Source organism: Panthera pardus, unplaced genomic scaffold (assembly GCF_024362965.1).
Source record: "Panthera pardus isolate Hobbes unplaced genomic scaffold, ASM2436296v1 HiC_scaffold_15, whole genome shotgun sequence".
Taxonomy (NCBI): domain Eukaryota; kingdom Metazoa; phylum Chordata; class Mammalia; order Carnivora; family Felidae; genus Panthera; species Panthera pardus.
The window spans coordinates 39,081,628-39,095,403 of record NW_026526710.1 but is presented as its reverse complement, the minus strand read 5'-3'; the positions used below and the strand labels follow the sequence as shown (position 1 = coordinate 39,095,403).

Genomic DNA, 13,776 nt, shown 5'->3' with positions numbered 1-13,776 from the left:
GGGCGGGGGGAGGGGAGGGGGAAGCAGGGGAGGGTGTCGCCCGGAATGCCTGGACCAGACCGGGAGACTGGGTCCGCCACCGCACGGGGGCCGCGCTTGGTACCGCGCCTCTGGAAGGTTCCTGAGTGGCTGGCGGAGGGGGCGGTTCCAGGGAAGCCGGGGCGGAGCCGGCGGCGTCTGGCAGCTGTGTTACGCCTCCCGGGGCCGCTCGGCCGCGCCCGCTCGCGGAAGCCGCTCTCTGCCCGGTAAGAGACGCTCTGGTCGAGGGTCCGCCGCAGCCCCGCGCCGCTTTCGCTGGCTCGCGGGCTGGTTGGCCTCCCGCCACAGGGCCATGCAGCGCTTAGCTATGGACCTGCGGATGCTGTCCCGGGAGCTCTCTCTCTACTTGGAGCACCAAGTCCGGGTTGGGTTCTTCGGCTCGGGTGTGGGCTTATCCCTGATCCTGGGCTTCAGCGTCGCTTACGCCTTCTATTACCTGAGCAGCATTGCCAAGGTGAGCCGGGGGTTGGCGCGGGCGCCGGGGCGCAGGGCCGCGGGCAGCTCTGCTGGGAGGGACAGCAGCTGGTGAAGCTGGAGCTGCCGCTGGAGGGACGGGTGGCTGGGGTCGTCCTGGAGGCGAGAGTGCTGCTTGAGTTGTCGCCCTTTCCCCGATATCTGATGGACGCCCTTTGAGCGCGCGCGGGAAAGCGGGCCAGCCCTTGTCGGCGTGTTGTGGGTTCGGCCGGGGTCCTCGAACTGCAGCCAGGACCCGGCTGACCTAGGCGCGGCGGGGCTGCCCTGTCACCATTCGCGGGGCTGGCAATGCTGTAGCACTTCTGACAGGGACTCCCTTATCTCAGCTCTCGCCTTCCCCTTCAAGAGTTTGGTAAACCTCTCTTTAAGTCCGTTGTGACTGCGAATTATTTTTGTCAGGCTTCTAGAAGAAGATGTAATCGAAGGGAACGTGCGGGCGAGGGACGAGTCTGCTCATTTCTGGTTTACGGTTGGCAGAAACTTTGTTCTAGACCCTTCACTATAATACCGGCTTTCCCCACAGAAGCCCCAGTTAGTGACGGGGGGTGAGAGTTTCAACCGCTTCCTTCAGGACCACTGTCCCGTGGTGACAGAAACGTACTACCCCACGGTCTGGTGCTGGGAGAGTCGAGGACAGACACTCCTGAGACCTTTCATCACTTCCAAACCCCCGGTGCAGTACAGGAAGTAAGTATATTTCCATTTTTCAGTCATTTCTGCAAAACCACCGGGTTTTTCCTGCATACTCCCAGTTCTTGATTAACCTCTCGTTAGTAAACATATAGAAAAGAAAGGGGGAACGAAAGTGGAAGGTGTGCTCCCCTCCACACACACACAGCTGCAGGAAAATATTCAGGTATTGCCGTTCACCACTGTTTTTGTGTGTGCCTTGATGTAAATGGTTTATTTCTAGAGAAGTGTTTTTGAGTTACTCTTTTCTAGTTTGGCATGCGTCTGTCCCTAAGGACCTAGATCCTTTGATGATATGCACCAATTCATTGATGCTAGGAGTGGGGATGGGGTCGAGAAGGATGCCAATTAATTTGGATGTTGCCAAATCCTAATTAATGATGGACTCCTGTAAAAGGACTTCATATTAATAAGCAAATGGGTTCTTGATGATAATGTCCTTGAGGTGTTAAAGATATGGTCCAGAATTTATCAGTAACCCGGAGATTTAGATGATGCCTAATATTAATTTCCCTGAGTCATCTAGTCCTTCTGGAGTTCCTTTTGTTGCCTGGAACTTGCACTATTTATTTGAGAAAAATCTTTAAGTTCATGCATACTATGTGAGAAATACTTTAAAATATTTAAGAAACAAATTTTATAATATACTCTATGGGAGACTGCATTGTTAAGTCAAAGGACCAGAGCAGTGATCAGATCAGTATTTTACTTATTCATAATTCCCTACTGAATTATTTGGGTGACCTCAATCAAATAGGGGTTAAATGCTGGGTATTTTAGAGTAATGAGGAAATGATTAAGATAAATATTTGAAGTATTTAGCAGTTCATTTTTATATGCTACCTTTTTGTGATATTGCTGGAAATACTTTATGGCACTAATGTCATATCATTCTTGTAATAAGACAAAGGGATATAAGTGTGTGTGTTAGTGAATGCTGAAAAAAACTTCAGATGACCAAATCATGTGATATATTTATAAAATTAAGACACTAATATTGGTGCATCTGGGTGGTTCAGTTGGTTAAGCATCCGACTTCAGCTCAGGTCATGATCTCACGGTTTGTGAGTTTGAGCCCCGTGTCAGACTCTGTGCTGACAGCTTGGAGCCTGGAGCCTGCTTCGGATTTCTGTGTCTCCTTCTCTCTCTGCCCCTCCCCTGCTCATGCTGTTTCTCTCTCTCTCACTCTCTCAAAAATAAACATTAAAAAAAAAAGACACTAATATTAAAGCATGACTTGAAACATTTAATGAGTATGTCCTCTATTTCTTCTAGTGAACTTATTAAAACTGCAGATGGAGGACAGATTTCACTGGACTGGTTTGATAATTGTAACAGTAAGTGTTATAGGGATGCCACCACCAGGCCTACTATCTTACTGTTGCCCGGCCTCACTGGAACAAGCAAGGAATCATATATCCTTCACATGATCCATCTTAGTGAAGAATTGGGATACAGGTACCAGTAAAAGATTTATTCCATTTTTTACTTAATTCATTCTAAATGAAGCACAAATCTATCTACATGTTTGTTTCAGAAAAACTTGTTATTTCTTGCATGGATTAAGCGTTTCCCTAGATTATTATTTTTCTCTGCTTCCTCTTTTGCCTTTTTTTTTTTCCAGGAAGATGCATAACAATCATCTCACAGGAAATAGCATTTCGCATAGTAGGCACTCAGCAGATTTTGGTTGAATGAATGAATGAATGAAATTAGTATCATCTAGGAATTGACATAGGACCCAGGTCTGAGGAGCAGTAGGCCCACTGAAGGGAGTGCTATGGAAAATAGCCATTACAAACCACTGAGAGAGTAGATGGTGACCTTCATGTTTCATTCCATATTTGAGCCCTGAATCTACTAATCTTATCTCATTGGCTTAGATCCCAAATGTAAAAAATATCCAAAATCGGCTTGTAGGTGATCTTTCTTTTTCCAAAGGTGATCTATGCTTCTTCTGTCCATCTGAGTTTGTAGGTGCACATGACTAATGTCCAATTGAGGATGCCACAGCATTTTTGAGTAGCCATTATTCAACTCAGTCACCAAGTACAATTTAATTTTTTGCAAGTGACTTAGTAACCTTAAGTTTCAGGTTCAGCTTTAATATCTTAAAGCAGAATCATTGTGAAAAGTACTGCTTTTTTGTGTCGCCTTTTTAAGCTGATAGTAATTGTAATGGAACACTCTGAGGTGCATTTAAAGTAGAGTTGTGTCCTTTGTTAAACTTGAAACACTCTGTGTGAAAAATTGATGTGGAGTTTATATTAATAAAAACATTTTTGTATAAATGGGGAAATGTCATAAGAGCTAACTCAATTTTCACAAGTTAAGTCTGATCTTTTACAGATAAAGCCTATTTTGTCCATGAAATGACAATCTCTCAGACGTTTTGATAGGTGTTCTAGAATTATTGTTCCAGTGAAACTTGCACTAATATCAGGAATTCATCATTATTCCATGTTTAGCACCATCCAGTTAAGTGTGAGGCTTGATTCCAATTTTTTGCTAAAACTTAGTCATGCTCAAAAAGTATAGATCATAAAGCCTTCTGTGCATATTTAAATTGCTGATTCTGTACTTGGCCTGAGCTGTCTCTCAAGACTTAGAAAGTGCTTTTAAAAACAATGTAGTTGAAACTCAAGGACTAAATCTCATAAGCCCTGGAGTTGCCAGTCCACAAGGCTTTTTTCCACCCCTTGCAAAAGTTGCTAAATTTTATGACTATGACTATCATTACACTGTGCTTCAAAGCTTCAAAGTTCTAACTCCCCTAAGGGTTAATATCTCTTCTACTGATTTGGACATTTTATTGTGAATCTGTGATAAAAGGAAGGTTTTGTGCTAGATACAAAGAGTTGTGAGAAGTTGACCTTGCCACAAGGAGCCTAAGAGAAGAGAAAGATAGATCAGGTCATTGTCAGCTGCTTGAAGACCCAGCTTATTTGGGTTTAGGGAACTCTAACAGTGAATTAGACTGGACTTGAAAATAGCAGAGTACATGTATAAGCAGTGGTCAGTAAACTTTTCAGTGGCCTTTGGTCCTATCTCCATTTGTTTTTAATTAGGAGGGGTGGCTGAGAAGATGTATCAGTTAGCTTTTGCTGTATAACAAACTATCCCAAAACTTAGTAGCTAAAAACTACCACCATTCTGCTCACAATTCTGTGGCCCAAGAATTTGGGCTGGGCAAAGCTAGGTGGTCCTGGTCTTGGCCGGGATCATTTGTGCATTTGAGGTCAGCAGCCAGGACAACTCCCTGCATGGGGGCCCTCAGCAGGGATGACTCATCTCAGCTCCATGTGGCCTCTCATTCACCATCAGGCTCTGAGTTTGTTCATTTGGTGGCAGAGGGTTCCAAGAGTACAAAAGCAAAAGCTGCAAGGCTTCTTGACACTCATGCTAAGAACTCTCCTGATGTTGCTTCTGCCACATTCCAGTTAAAGCAAGTCTTGTGTGTCAGCCCAGAGTCAAAGGGTAGAGAAATAAACTCCACCTCTTGATAGGAAGGCCTACAAAATATTTTTGCATCATACCACAGATAGCAAGGTAGTGCCAAGGACCACTGAAGTAAAAGAAAAGATCTGGAACTTTGCCATAAGGCTTGCATTGAGTCCTTTGAGACTGTATAATATAGTGGTGTGTGCAGGGTCTTTGGAGCTGGGCCTAGGTTCAAGTGTTGGAACTTCCACTTACTGAGAGACCTTTGTAATTAATTTTTAACTTCCCCAATTACAGCTTCTCACTTACTACAGAGAGTTTAAATGAATTAGAATGTATAAAGTACTTGGTTTAGTGACCTGAGCCAAAGTGGTCTTTCATAATGTTTCCCTAATCAGACTAGAACACTTTATAATTTAAAGAACAAGTACAAGCAAACCTACCTCTTGGGAAATATAAACACCTAGTTTCCTTACAGGAATGCTTGGATTGTGTCGTTATGTCTCTTACGCAATAGAATTTCATAGGCAGTATGAACACCCCAATACGGTGGGGGTATATTTGCCTTCAGGCCCCAGTTACTATCTTGTGGAAAGGTTGAATTTGTAGGGAGACTCATGAATTTTGTCAGGTAGCCAGGGAACTGTTGTTGCTTCACTGCTGAGATGTGATTTAAACATTAGGGAGAACTTAACTCCTGGTGTATTGATAAGTGAAACATAAGGGTTTGCTATTGTTGCTGTTAAAAATTTTGTTTTTGGGGCGCCTGGGTGGCTCAGTCAGTTGAGCATCCGACTTCGGTTCAGGTCATGATCTCACAGTTTGTGGGTTTGAGCCCTGCATCAGGCTCTATGCTGACAGAGCCTGCAGCCTGCTTCAGATTCTGTCTCCTTCTCTCTCTGCCCCTCCCCCCGCTCATGCTCTGTCTCTCTCTGTCTCTCAAAAATAAATAAATGTTAAAAAAAATTTAAAAAAAAATTTTTTTTTCCTGTGCCTGAAAACTGACAGACACAGACCTTTTAAGTTTCACCAATTCAGAATTAAGAATGGATGAGATAGGAACTAAGCTAAAGTTCATTTAAGATCACTGTGAGCAAAGGCTTTACTAACTAAGAAGTCAAATTGAATTGAAAGGGGAATACATAGTCTACCTGCCTGTTCATCTTCATGGGCCAAATGCAGTATGTATTCCTTGGACAAACTTGTCCCTGAGGGGGAGAAGAGAATTGCTGAGCCAGATAGCCCTAGTCATTCTTCCAAATTTTATCAATCAGATAAGCCCTCCATCTCCTGGAGAATGAGTAAAGTAAGCGAGGCCAGGAAGCCAGGAGTGTGTTTAGAGAAGCTTCTCTCATAGAAATCAGAGAACTGGAGAAAAAGTTACACCTCTATGATTGATAAAGTAGTTAGAAATCCCATTCGTTCACTCAAGGTTTGTTCTTTAAAAAACCTCTATTTGGTAACACAGCCTAATCGATATTATTTTATGTACCTGAATAATATCTGTTTTCTTAAGTCTTTTTCCCATTGTCTGAATTAATTTTTAGGACGACTACTAAAAAGAAGGGAGTAAAACAGTAACTCTGAGAACATCTAAATCATCTTTTACTTTGGCCTCTTTTATTGAGAGCCTTCATCTACTATTTTGTTCCACCCCCAACTAGTATTAAAAAGAGTGGCCCATCCAGAATTATATCATAATAAATCCATTGAAATCTAGGTCAGTCATTAAGTATTTTTATCAGAACCTATATTCCCAAAGAGCATACAGTCTAGCTGAAGCGATAAGGAGTATGTATGCAGTAGCTGGGAAGAAATGCATTCACGAGAACCAGGATTGACTACAAGTAAAAGAAAACTCAAAATAACAGTGACTTTAAAAAGTTACAAGTTTATTTCTCTCTCATGAGAAGTTTATTTCTCTCTCTCTCTCTCTGAGAAGGTAGACCAGGGCTCTATAGCCTGTATCAGGAAGTGTTGCTTCATAACCTATGGCTGCTCTAGCTCCAGCCATCACAACTGTACCCCAACATCCGAGAAGGAGAAAAAAGACTAGAGAATGCACCATCTTCCTTTAAGGATGCTTTCCAGCAATTGTGCACACCACTCTTGCTTGTATCATATGGACCTGCTCTTCCTCAGCCACAAGGGAGGCTCGAAGTGAAATCGTTATTTTGAGCAGTCATATACTCAAGTGACACTAGGAGATTCTGTGACTGAGGAAGAAGAGGAGCATGGATACTGGGAGATAACTGGCAGTCTCTAGCACTTAGTGGTCAGTGTTGCAAGTGTGAGGACTCTGGAATATCAGACACCAAGTAAGACATTTTAAGCAGGGAAGGAACAGGTCAGAAGTGCCAGAGGCGAACGAAAGAGCAAGGAGAATGAGGACAGATAAAGCAGTACTGGAGAAGATTCAGCAGAGCAATGAGGAAGGAAGTCCAACTGCTGAGGGCTAAGAAGACCTCAGGAGAAAAGAGTGGGGTGGATCACATATCTTTTAAGTTTGACAGAGGAAGGAGGGAAACAGGAGAGGATTTGGAAAAGAGCAGAAGGATTAATAGAGGGATTTTTCAAGATTGTGGGTGTTTGTTTCGAGAAATTTCTTTCTTACTGCATTTTTTATTACTATCTTCTTTTTGTTTTTCTTGCTACATTTTTCAAACTACTTACAGAAACCACTGACATTTTAATGTGGTTTAACAGGATTAAGATCTTCCAATGCAGGGCCACCTATTGGTAGCAAGGATGCCATTGTCCATCATTTATAGTTTTGAGAGGAACTTGAAGTGGGAGATGATTTAAAAGCAGTTAAAATTTGACTAGTTTCTACATGTTCCTTTGCTTTCCAGTTTGGAGTTTGGATCTGTGCATTTTGATTTAGGTCAGGTATCACCAGTAGATAACTAAGCTTTAGGTGACACTTAGATTTTCCTGCAGTATCAGAAGGGCACTTGCAGGTCATCTACTGACTCTTCCTGAGGGAGGAAGGAAGGGGAGGCTGAACTAAGGAAAATGAGGCATGGAACAAAAGGGCAAGTTCTGACTACTCCCCAGTGTAAAAGCAGTACCTTAGGTAAGAAGTCATTTTAAATTAACTCCAGAATGTTTTTATCTAAACATATTTTTGTAAGTTTTTGCTGTTGTTAAAACAATTTGGCTTTTAAAGTTTTGAAAATGAGTTCAGTTAACTGATTATTCATGAGACTGGCTAGATGAAATCATGCATAATGGAAAGCACTGGGTGAAGAGCTTAGCTTATTTAATGGTATTTATAGAAAAAGTTATAGTGGATACTGACAAGGAGTCTCATTCCCTAGGGAACTAATTGTTAGATGTTCCATTATACAATGATTCACAAAGTTTTGGGGATAAAGCTTTATTTTATTTTATTTTTTTATCTGAGCTGGCATGCACTCAAAGGGTACTCTGTGTTCAGAGCACTCGCACTCGTCTTTGGAAAAAGAGACTTTAATGTTACTAGCTTAGGTAGCCCAGGGCCTCTGAGTGGGGTGGTTAAGTGGATTATTGAGTCAGGTCTGCTTGGATTCAAGTCCCAGTTCTGTCAAACACTTCCTGTGTATCCATGGCCAAATTATTCAATAACTCTGTACCTCAGTTTTCTCATCCATAAAGATAACTATACCTCATAGGATTGCCAGGATTACATGTATATATGTGAAGGTTTTTCCCCAGTGAACATTTTAAAAAGTAGTAGCTTTTTTTAAAAGAAATATTTTTTTTTTTAAATATTAACTTTTTTTCTTTAAAGGAGTGAATTATGTCTTTGGTGTAGGGAAGAGTCATACTCTTTTAGTCTGGTTAGGTAGAAATGAGGTACTTAGTGCCTGGGCCCTACTACCAGGCAAGAAACCATCCCAGGGGAACCTGAGACAGCAGTGTGCCTGGCCAGACAGTGAGTGGTGCAGGGAGAGGATAATGCCTAGCTAAGGTGGAGTGGCCACTGGAATCTATATCTTGGAATGCATACATGTTTCTTTTTTTTTTTTTTTTAATTTACATCCAAGTTGGTTAGCATATGGTGCAATAATATTTCAGGAGTAGATTCCTTAATGCCCCTTACCCATTTAGCCCATCCACCCTCCCACAACCCCTACACATACATGTTTCTGACTCCAGTTTGGGTCATAAAGCTGCCAGCAGTGATCTGTGACACTGGAATGATTCCTATAAGTTCATACTATTAATGTAGAACACTTTTATTATTAAATAGTTCTTTAGTTGACAGAATCTACAGAAATACCAAAGAAACCCAGCTAGAATTCAAATGAGTAAGATAAAATCTGAGAACATCAGAAAGCAACTGAGTAAATGTTAGGGAAGACGGGAGAGCTGGGGGCGGGGCAGTGGAGAAGATTCCAATAAAATATTATAAAAGAGAACTTAATGCTAGTTGTATAAGGTTTTCAGTGGCCTCACATGAAGGATAACTTTGACTCTTTTTCCCTCTTGTGGCTACTGGTTTTGAAATATTATACCTAAAAAGTGAATTGTACTAATTATGAACTTTTTTTTAAAATTCATAGGGCCACTCAGAGCTTATGACCAGCAAGAGATAACCAGAATTGCCATTTTGGTTTACTACTAACTAAATTTAGCTTTGTTGAGTGCCTGCCACATGATAGGCCCCATACCAGGTGCTATACTTAGGTTATCTTACTTAACATGTACCTAATTCCAAGAGCTGTATTATCATCATACTCATTTTACCAACCAAAAACAAAACTACAGTGTTCATAATTTCACCAAAGTTTGACAGTTAGTGTGTGACAAGGTACTTCAACTGTACAGCCTTGTTACAGAGAAATGTATGATTGTTTTTTAGGCTCTTTGAAATATTGTTCATTCTTCAAAATTCTCCTTTACTCAGATGGCTCTTGGCTTGGGAAAATAGCTCCTCAAACCCCATGATTATTGCCTATCAGGATAATGTAGACCTATAATATCATAAGATTCCATTTCATCAGAGAAATTCAAGACATGACAGGCAAACATGTCATGTTTCCTACTCAGGGAATAGATTTTATAGGGAAAGAGTTGAAACAAGAGAATGGGGTTCTTGAATTATGGATTAAGTTTCACTATTCTCCATTACTATGTGGTAATCAGGAGTTGGGTATGTAATACAGTCAATATATTCCTGTTAATTATCATGTTTGATTTCTGATGCGTTACATTCTAGAAAAAGATACATGAGTTACATTCATCTGTTCTAATATCTTTATGACATTAGTGAGGTCAGAAATGTTTAAGTGTTACCATTTTTTAAAAATAACGTGTATTGGGGTGCCTGGGTGGCTCAGTTGGTTAGGTGACCGACTTCGGCTCAGGTCATGATCTCGCAGTTTGTGAGTTCGAGCCCCGCATCAGGCTCTGTGCTGACAGCTTAGAGCCTGGAGCCTGCTTCGGATTCTGTGTCTCCCTTGCTCTCTGCCCCTCCCCTGCTCATGCTCTGTGTCTCTCTGTCTCTCAATAATAAACATTAAAAAAAAATTTTTTTTAAATAAATAATGTGTATTATGCTATTGGATATAATGTTGTATAAATGTAAATTAGGTTAAGATAGTTGATAGTGTTATTCAGATTCTTTATATCTTTCCTAACTTTTTTTTGATTGATAGAAGGATGTTGAAATCAACTATGATTATGGATTTTCTATTTCTCCCATTTAATTGTCATTTTTGCTTCATGTATTTGGAAGCTGTGTTATTAGTCATAGATATATTTATGGTTGTTAGTCTTCCTATGAATTAATTCTTTCACCATTATGCAATGTCTTTCTTTATCTCTGGTTGTGATGTCTATCTGATATTACTGTAGCTACACTAGCCTTCTTAAACTTACCATGTACATTTTTTTTTCAAACTTCAACTTTCAAAGTATCTGTATCTTTATATTTAAAGTATATTGCTTGTAGATAGCATATAGTTGGGCCTCGCCTTTTTCGTCCAGTCTGATAATTTCTTGATTTTAATAGGATTTTTCGTCCATTTACATTTAATGTAATTATTGATATGGTGGATATAGGTTTACCATTATAGTCTTTGCTTTCTGGTTTTTTGTTGTTTGTTGTTCCTTTATTTTCCTAGCATTTCTCTTTCTTTTTTTGAGACTCTGTGTTTTTTGTCTTATTATCAAACTTGGAAAAAGCTTGGCCATTATTTCTTCAAATATTTTTCTGCCCCATTCTCTCTCTCATCTTCTTCTGGACCCACAGTTACATACATGTGTGTTAGATCTTTTGATAATGTACCACAAATCACCAATGTTCTATTCATTTTTTTGAATCTTTATTTCTCTTTCATCTTTATGTTAGAACTGTAATTTACAAATCAAGTGAATTTGTTATTTCATATACTATATTTTTCTGACCTAGAATTTCCATTTTTAATAGGTTTTATTTCTCTGCTGAGATTTCCTATTTTTTTTTACTCATTACAAGCTTATTTTCCTTTTATGTCCTTGAGCATAGTTATAATAGCTGCTTTAAATCACATCTACTGATTCTAACATGTGGACCATCTCAGGGTCAGTTACATTGATTATCTTATCTCTTGAGTATTGGCCATGTTTTCTTGTTTGCTTCCTGATCTAGTAATTTTGGCTTGTGTTGTAGACAGTTTGAATAATCCATTGTAGAGACTCTGGATTCTGTTATATTTTTCCAAATAGTACTGATTTTTGTTTGTTTGTTTGTTTGTTTGTTTGTTTGTTTGTCTTATCAGGCAGACAGTTTGTCTCAACTCAAACTTCAAAGTGTCTCCTCTATGGTAGAAGTAGCTGAAATCTCTGTTCGGTTTTCTAGCCTTAATTTGATTGCTTGGAGTCTCACATATGTATAAAGGCTTAGCAGAGCTTTGGACCCAGTTTTTACCCAGAATTTAGGACTCTCCCTCTTTTTTGAGACTTTCTCCTCATTTTCTAACTGCTATAGTTGCACCAAAGTCTGTTTTCTGGTTTCTCAAGCCCATGAAATAGCATTTCTATCTGACTTTCATCCATCATTGAATAATAGAAACTGGTGCATCCCCTCGGGCAAAAAGCTGTTAAAAAAAAAGAAAAGAAAAGAAAAAGAAACTCATCCAATGCCATTTTTTTCTTACAAGTGTCAACTCTCATTTAGTTTCTACCTGCTTTGGTTGTTTTCCATTGCCTTTATAATTTATCAAGACTTCATAGATATTATTCTTTGGAAGGATTGGCCTAATAGGATCTACTCTGACATGTTTGGAAGCAGAACCTTCTTGTCATCTTTTCTTTAACTGGTATTCAGAACTCTATACCTATTTTGGTCTTAACCTATTTTTTCCATCCTTACTTTCTATCGTTATACTCTACATAGCCATGTTTCTGATAAGATGATATATTTTCTCATCCCTTAGAAAATTTCATACATTTCTACCTTATATCTTTGCTCCCCCTGCCCCCTCCAACCCATATTATATCTCATACTTTCCTTCTTCTGAAATCTTTATCATTTTCCAAGTTTCATCATACTATTTATAGGTCTTTTCCATGAATTCTTTCCTGATCAATTTTGTCCAACCTGATCTCACAAAGCTTTATTATTTACACCATTCATTGGATATTGAACTGTATACTGCCTTATGTTATCACTTTTATTGTAGTCACTCAACTGAAAACATGATGTATTTCTTTTCAACCTAACTAGAGTATACCTCTCTTTGAGGCTAGGAACCTTATATTTATATTTGACTTTTCTCCTATAAGTTCTAACTCAATCTTTAGTTCAGTAAATGGTCTATTTAATAAATTTTTGAGTGAATGAATCATTCCAATATTAATATTTTTGTAAAGTACCTGGCATATAATAAATAATGTTTATCTGTTATTATTATCTGAAATCAGCATAGTAATCTTGAATGTTCCTCCTACTCCACCCTCCAACTATTATTTCTGTTCTTATACTTAGAGACTTACATAATCCTAGAACTGGAAAATATTTAAGGTGATCTGGTAAAATCCCTTTATTCTGGAAGATCACTGGGCTTGAGCAGATTCAAGGCTATCTGGTCCATCTTACTGTAACAGTGGTTTTCAATCATGGGGGCTTTAGACAACTTCTCCTATTATTTGGTCCAAAATGTCCATAGCACTAAAGGTTGGGAAATCCTGTGCTATAGGTAGCTCTCTACCCTTTATTTAACCTTCTTTAAAGAAGACTCACCTTCTTTCCTAATTAATGTGTTTTAGTGTCACAGAAGGTTAATACCAAATGCATTCTCTATTTGATATTTATTTATATTTTCCCTATTTTGAGAAGAACATTTAAATAGCTAAAATACATAGGAAAAATAAGTTTTACAGAACAATTTTCCTCATATGCATAACCTTTAAAATTGTTTGGGAGAATTTGTAAAAATTATTTGGAAAGAGCCATTACAAAGATAACAGAAGCTTATCAAAGTCTTAGGAATAGTAGTTGTTTCACAACTAGCTCTTTTAGCTTCATGTGTAAAGTGTTCCCTGATAACTGTCAGGGCAGAAAAGGAGATTAGATGAAAGAAACTGGTTACTTGTCACCAACTGGAATGGGATAAAGGACAGAACAGCAGCCATCATTCTGCCTTTCTCTGTAGCTGCTTTGCTCCCTCATTCTTCCTTATCTTTCTGCCCAATTTCCAAGGCTTAGAAGTATATACAGTGATGACTGCTACTTATTGAACATTGTCAGGAACAAAGGCCTATGGAGAGGTCAGTACATTTCCTCCTCTAGCAAGAGATACCAGAGCTGTGATCCACTTTTGAAAGTTGCCTGAAGGAAAGTACAAATATCCCAGTCTGAGTTTGGAAGAAAATCCCAGATGTATACACTGCTTTTTCATGATTTTGCAGATCATCGTTTTCTTTGCCCTTACCAGTTCTATTCCCTTCTCTCAGTGGCAGTCACATGATGACATCTTGCCCGAGAAGCCATTTTTATCCTTATTTAGTGCTTGCTTTCTAAAAGTAGTTCTTTTCTGGATGACTAGGAGCTTCAAAGTTCAAGATCACAATTAACTTTAGCCCTGATTCTTGTGTAACCTAGGTGCTTATGCAAGTAAGTGCATGTGGCTAACTTAAATTTTGCTTATGTCCAGTCTGCATTGC

At 39.4% G+C, this 13,776-nt stretch overlaps 1 protein-coding gene across 2 annotated transcripts in view; it reads left to right on the top strand.

The window, feature by feature from the left end:
- Positions 1-203: 203 nt before the first annotated feature.
- ABHD3 (abhydrolase domain containing 3, phospholipase) overlaps positions 204-13,776 on the top strand; it is a 38,615-nt gene continuing 25,042 nt past the window's right edge. The window contains exons 1-3 of one of the 2 annotated variants that reach the window (XM_019418317.2): positions 204-493; positions 1,037-1,200; positions 2,479-2,661. In XM_019418317.2, the coding sequence (XP_019273862.2) occupies positions 332-493; positions 1,037-1,200; positions 2,479-2,661 (509 nt within the window). In that variant the 5' untranslated portion in view covers positions 204-331. The remainder of the gene's footprint in view (positions 494-1,036; positions 1,201-2,478; positions 2,662-13,776) is intronic. The other variant, XM_053902496.1, reaches the window with a different exon arrangement.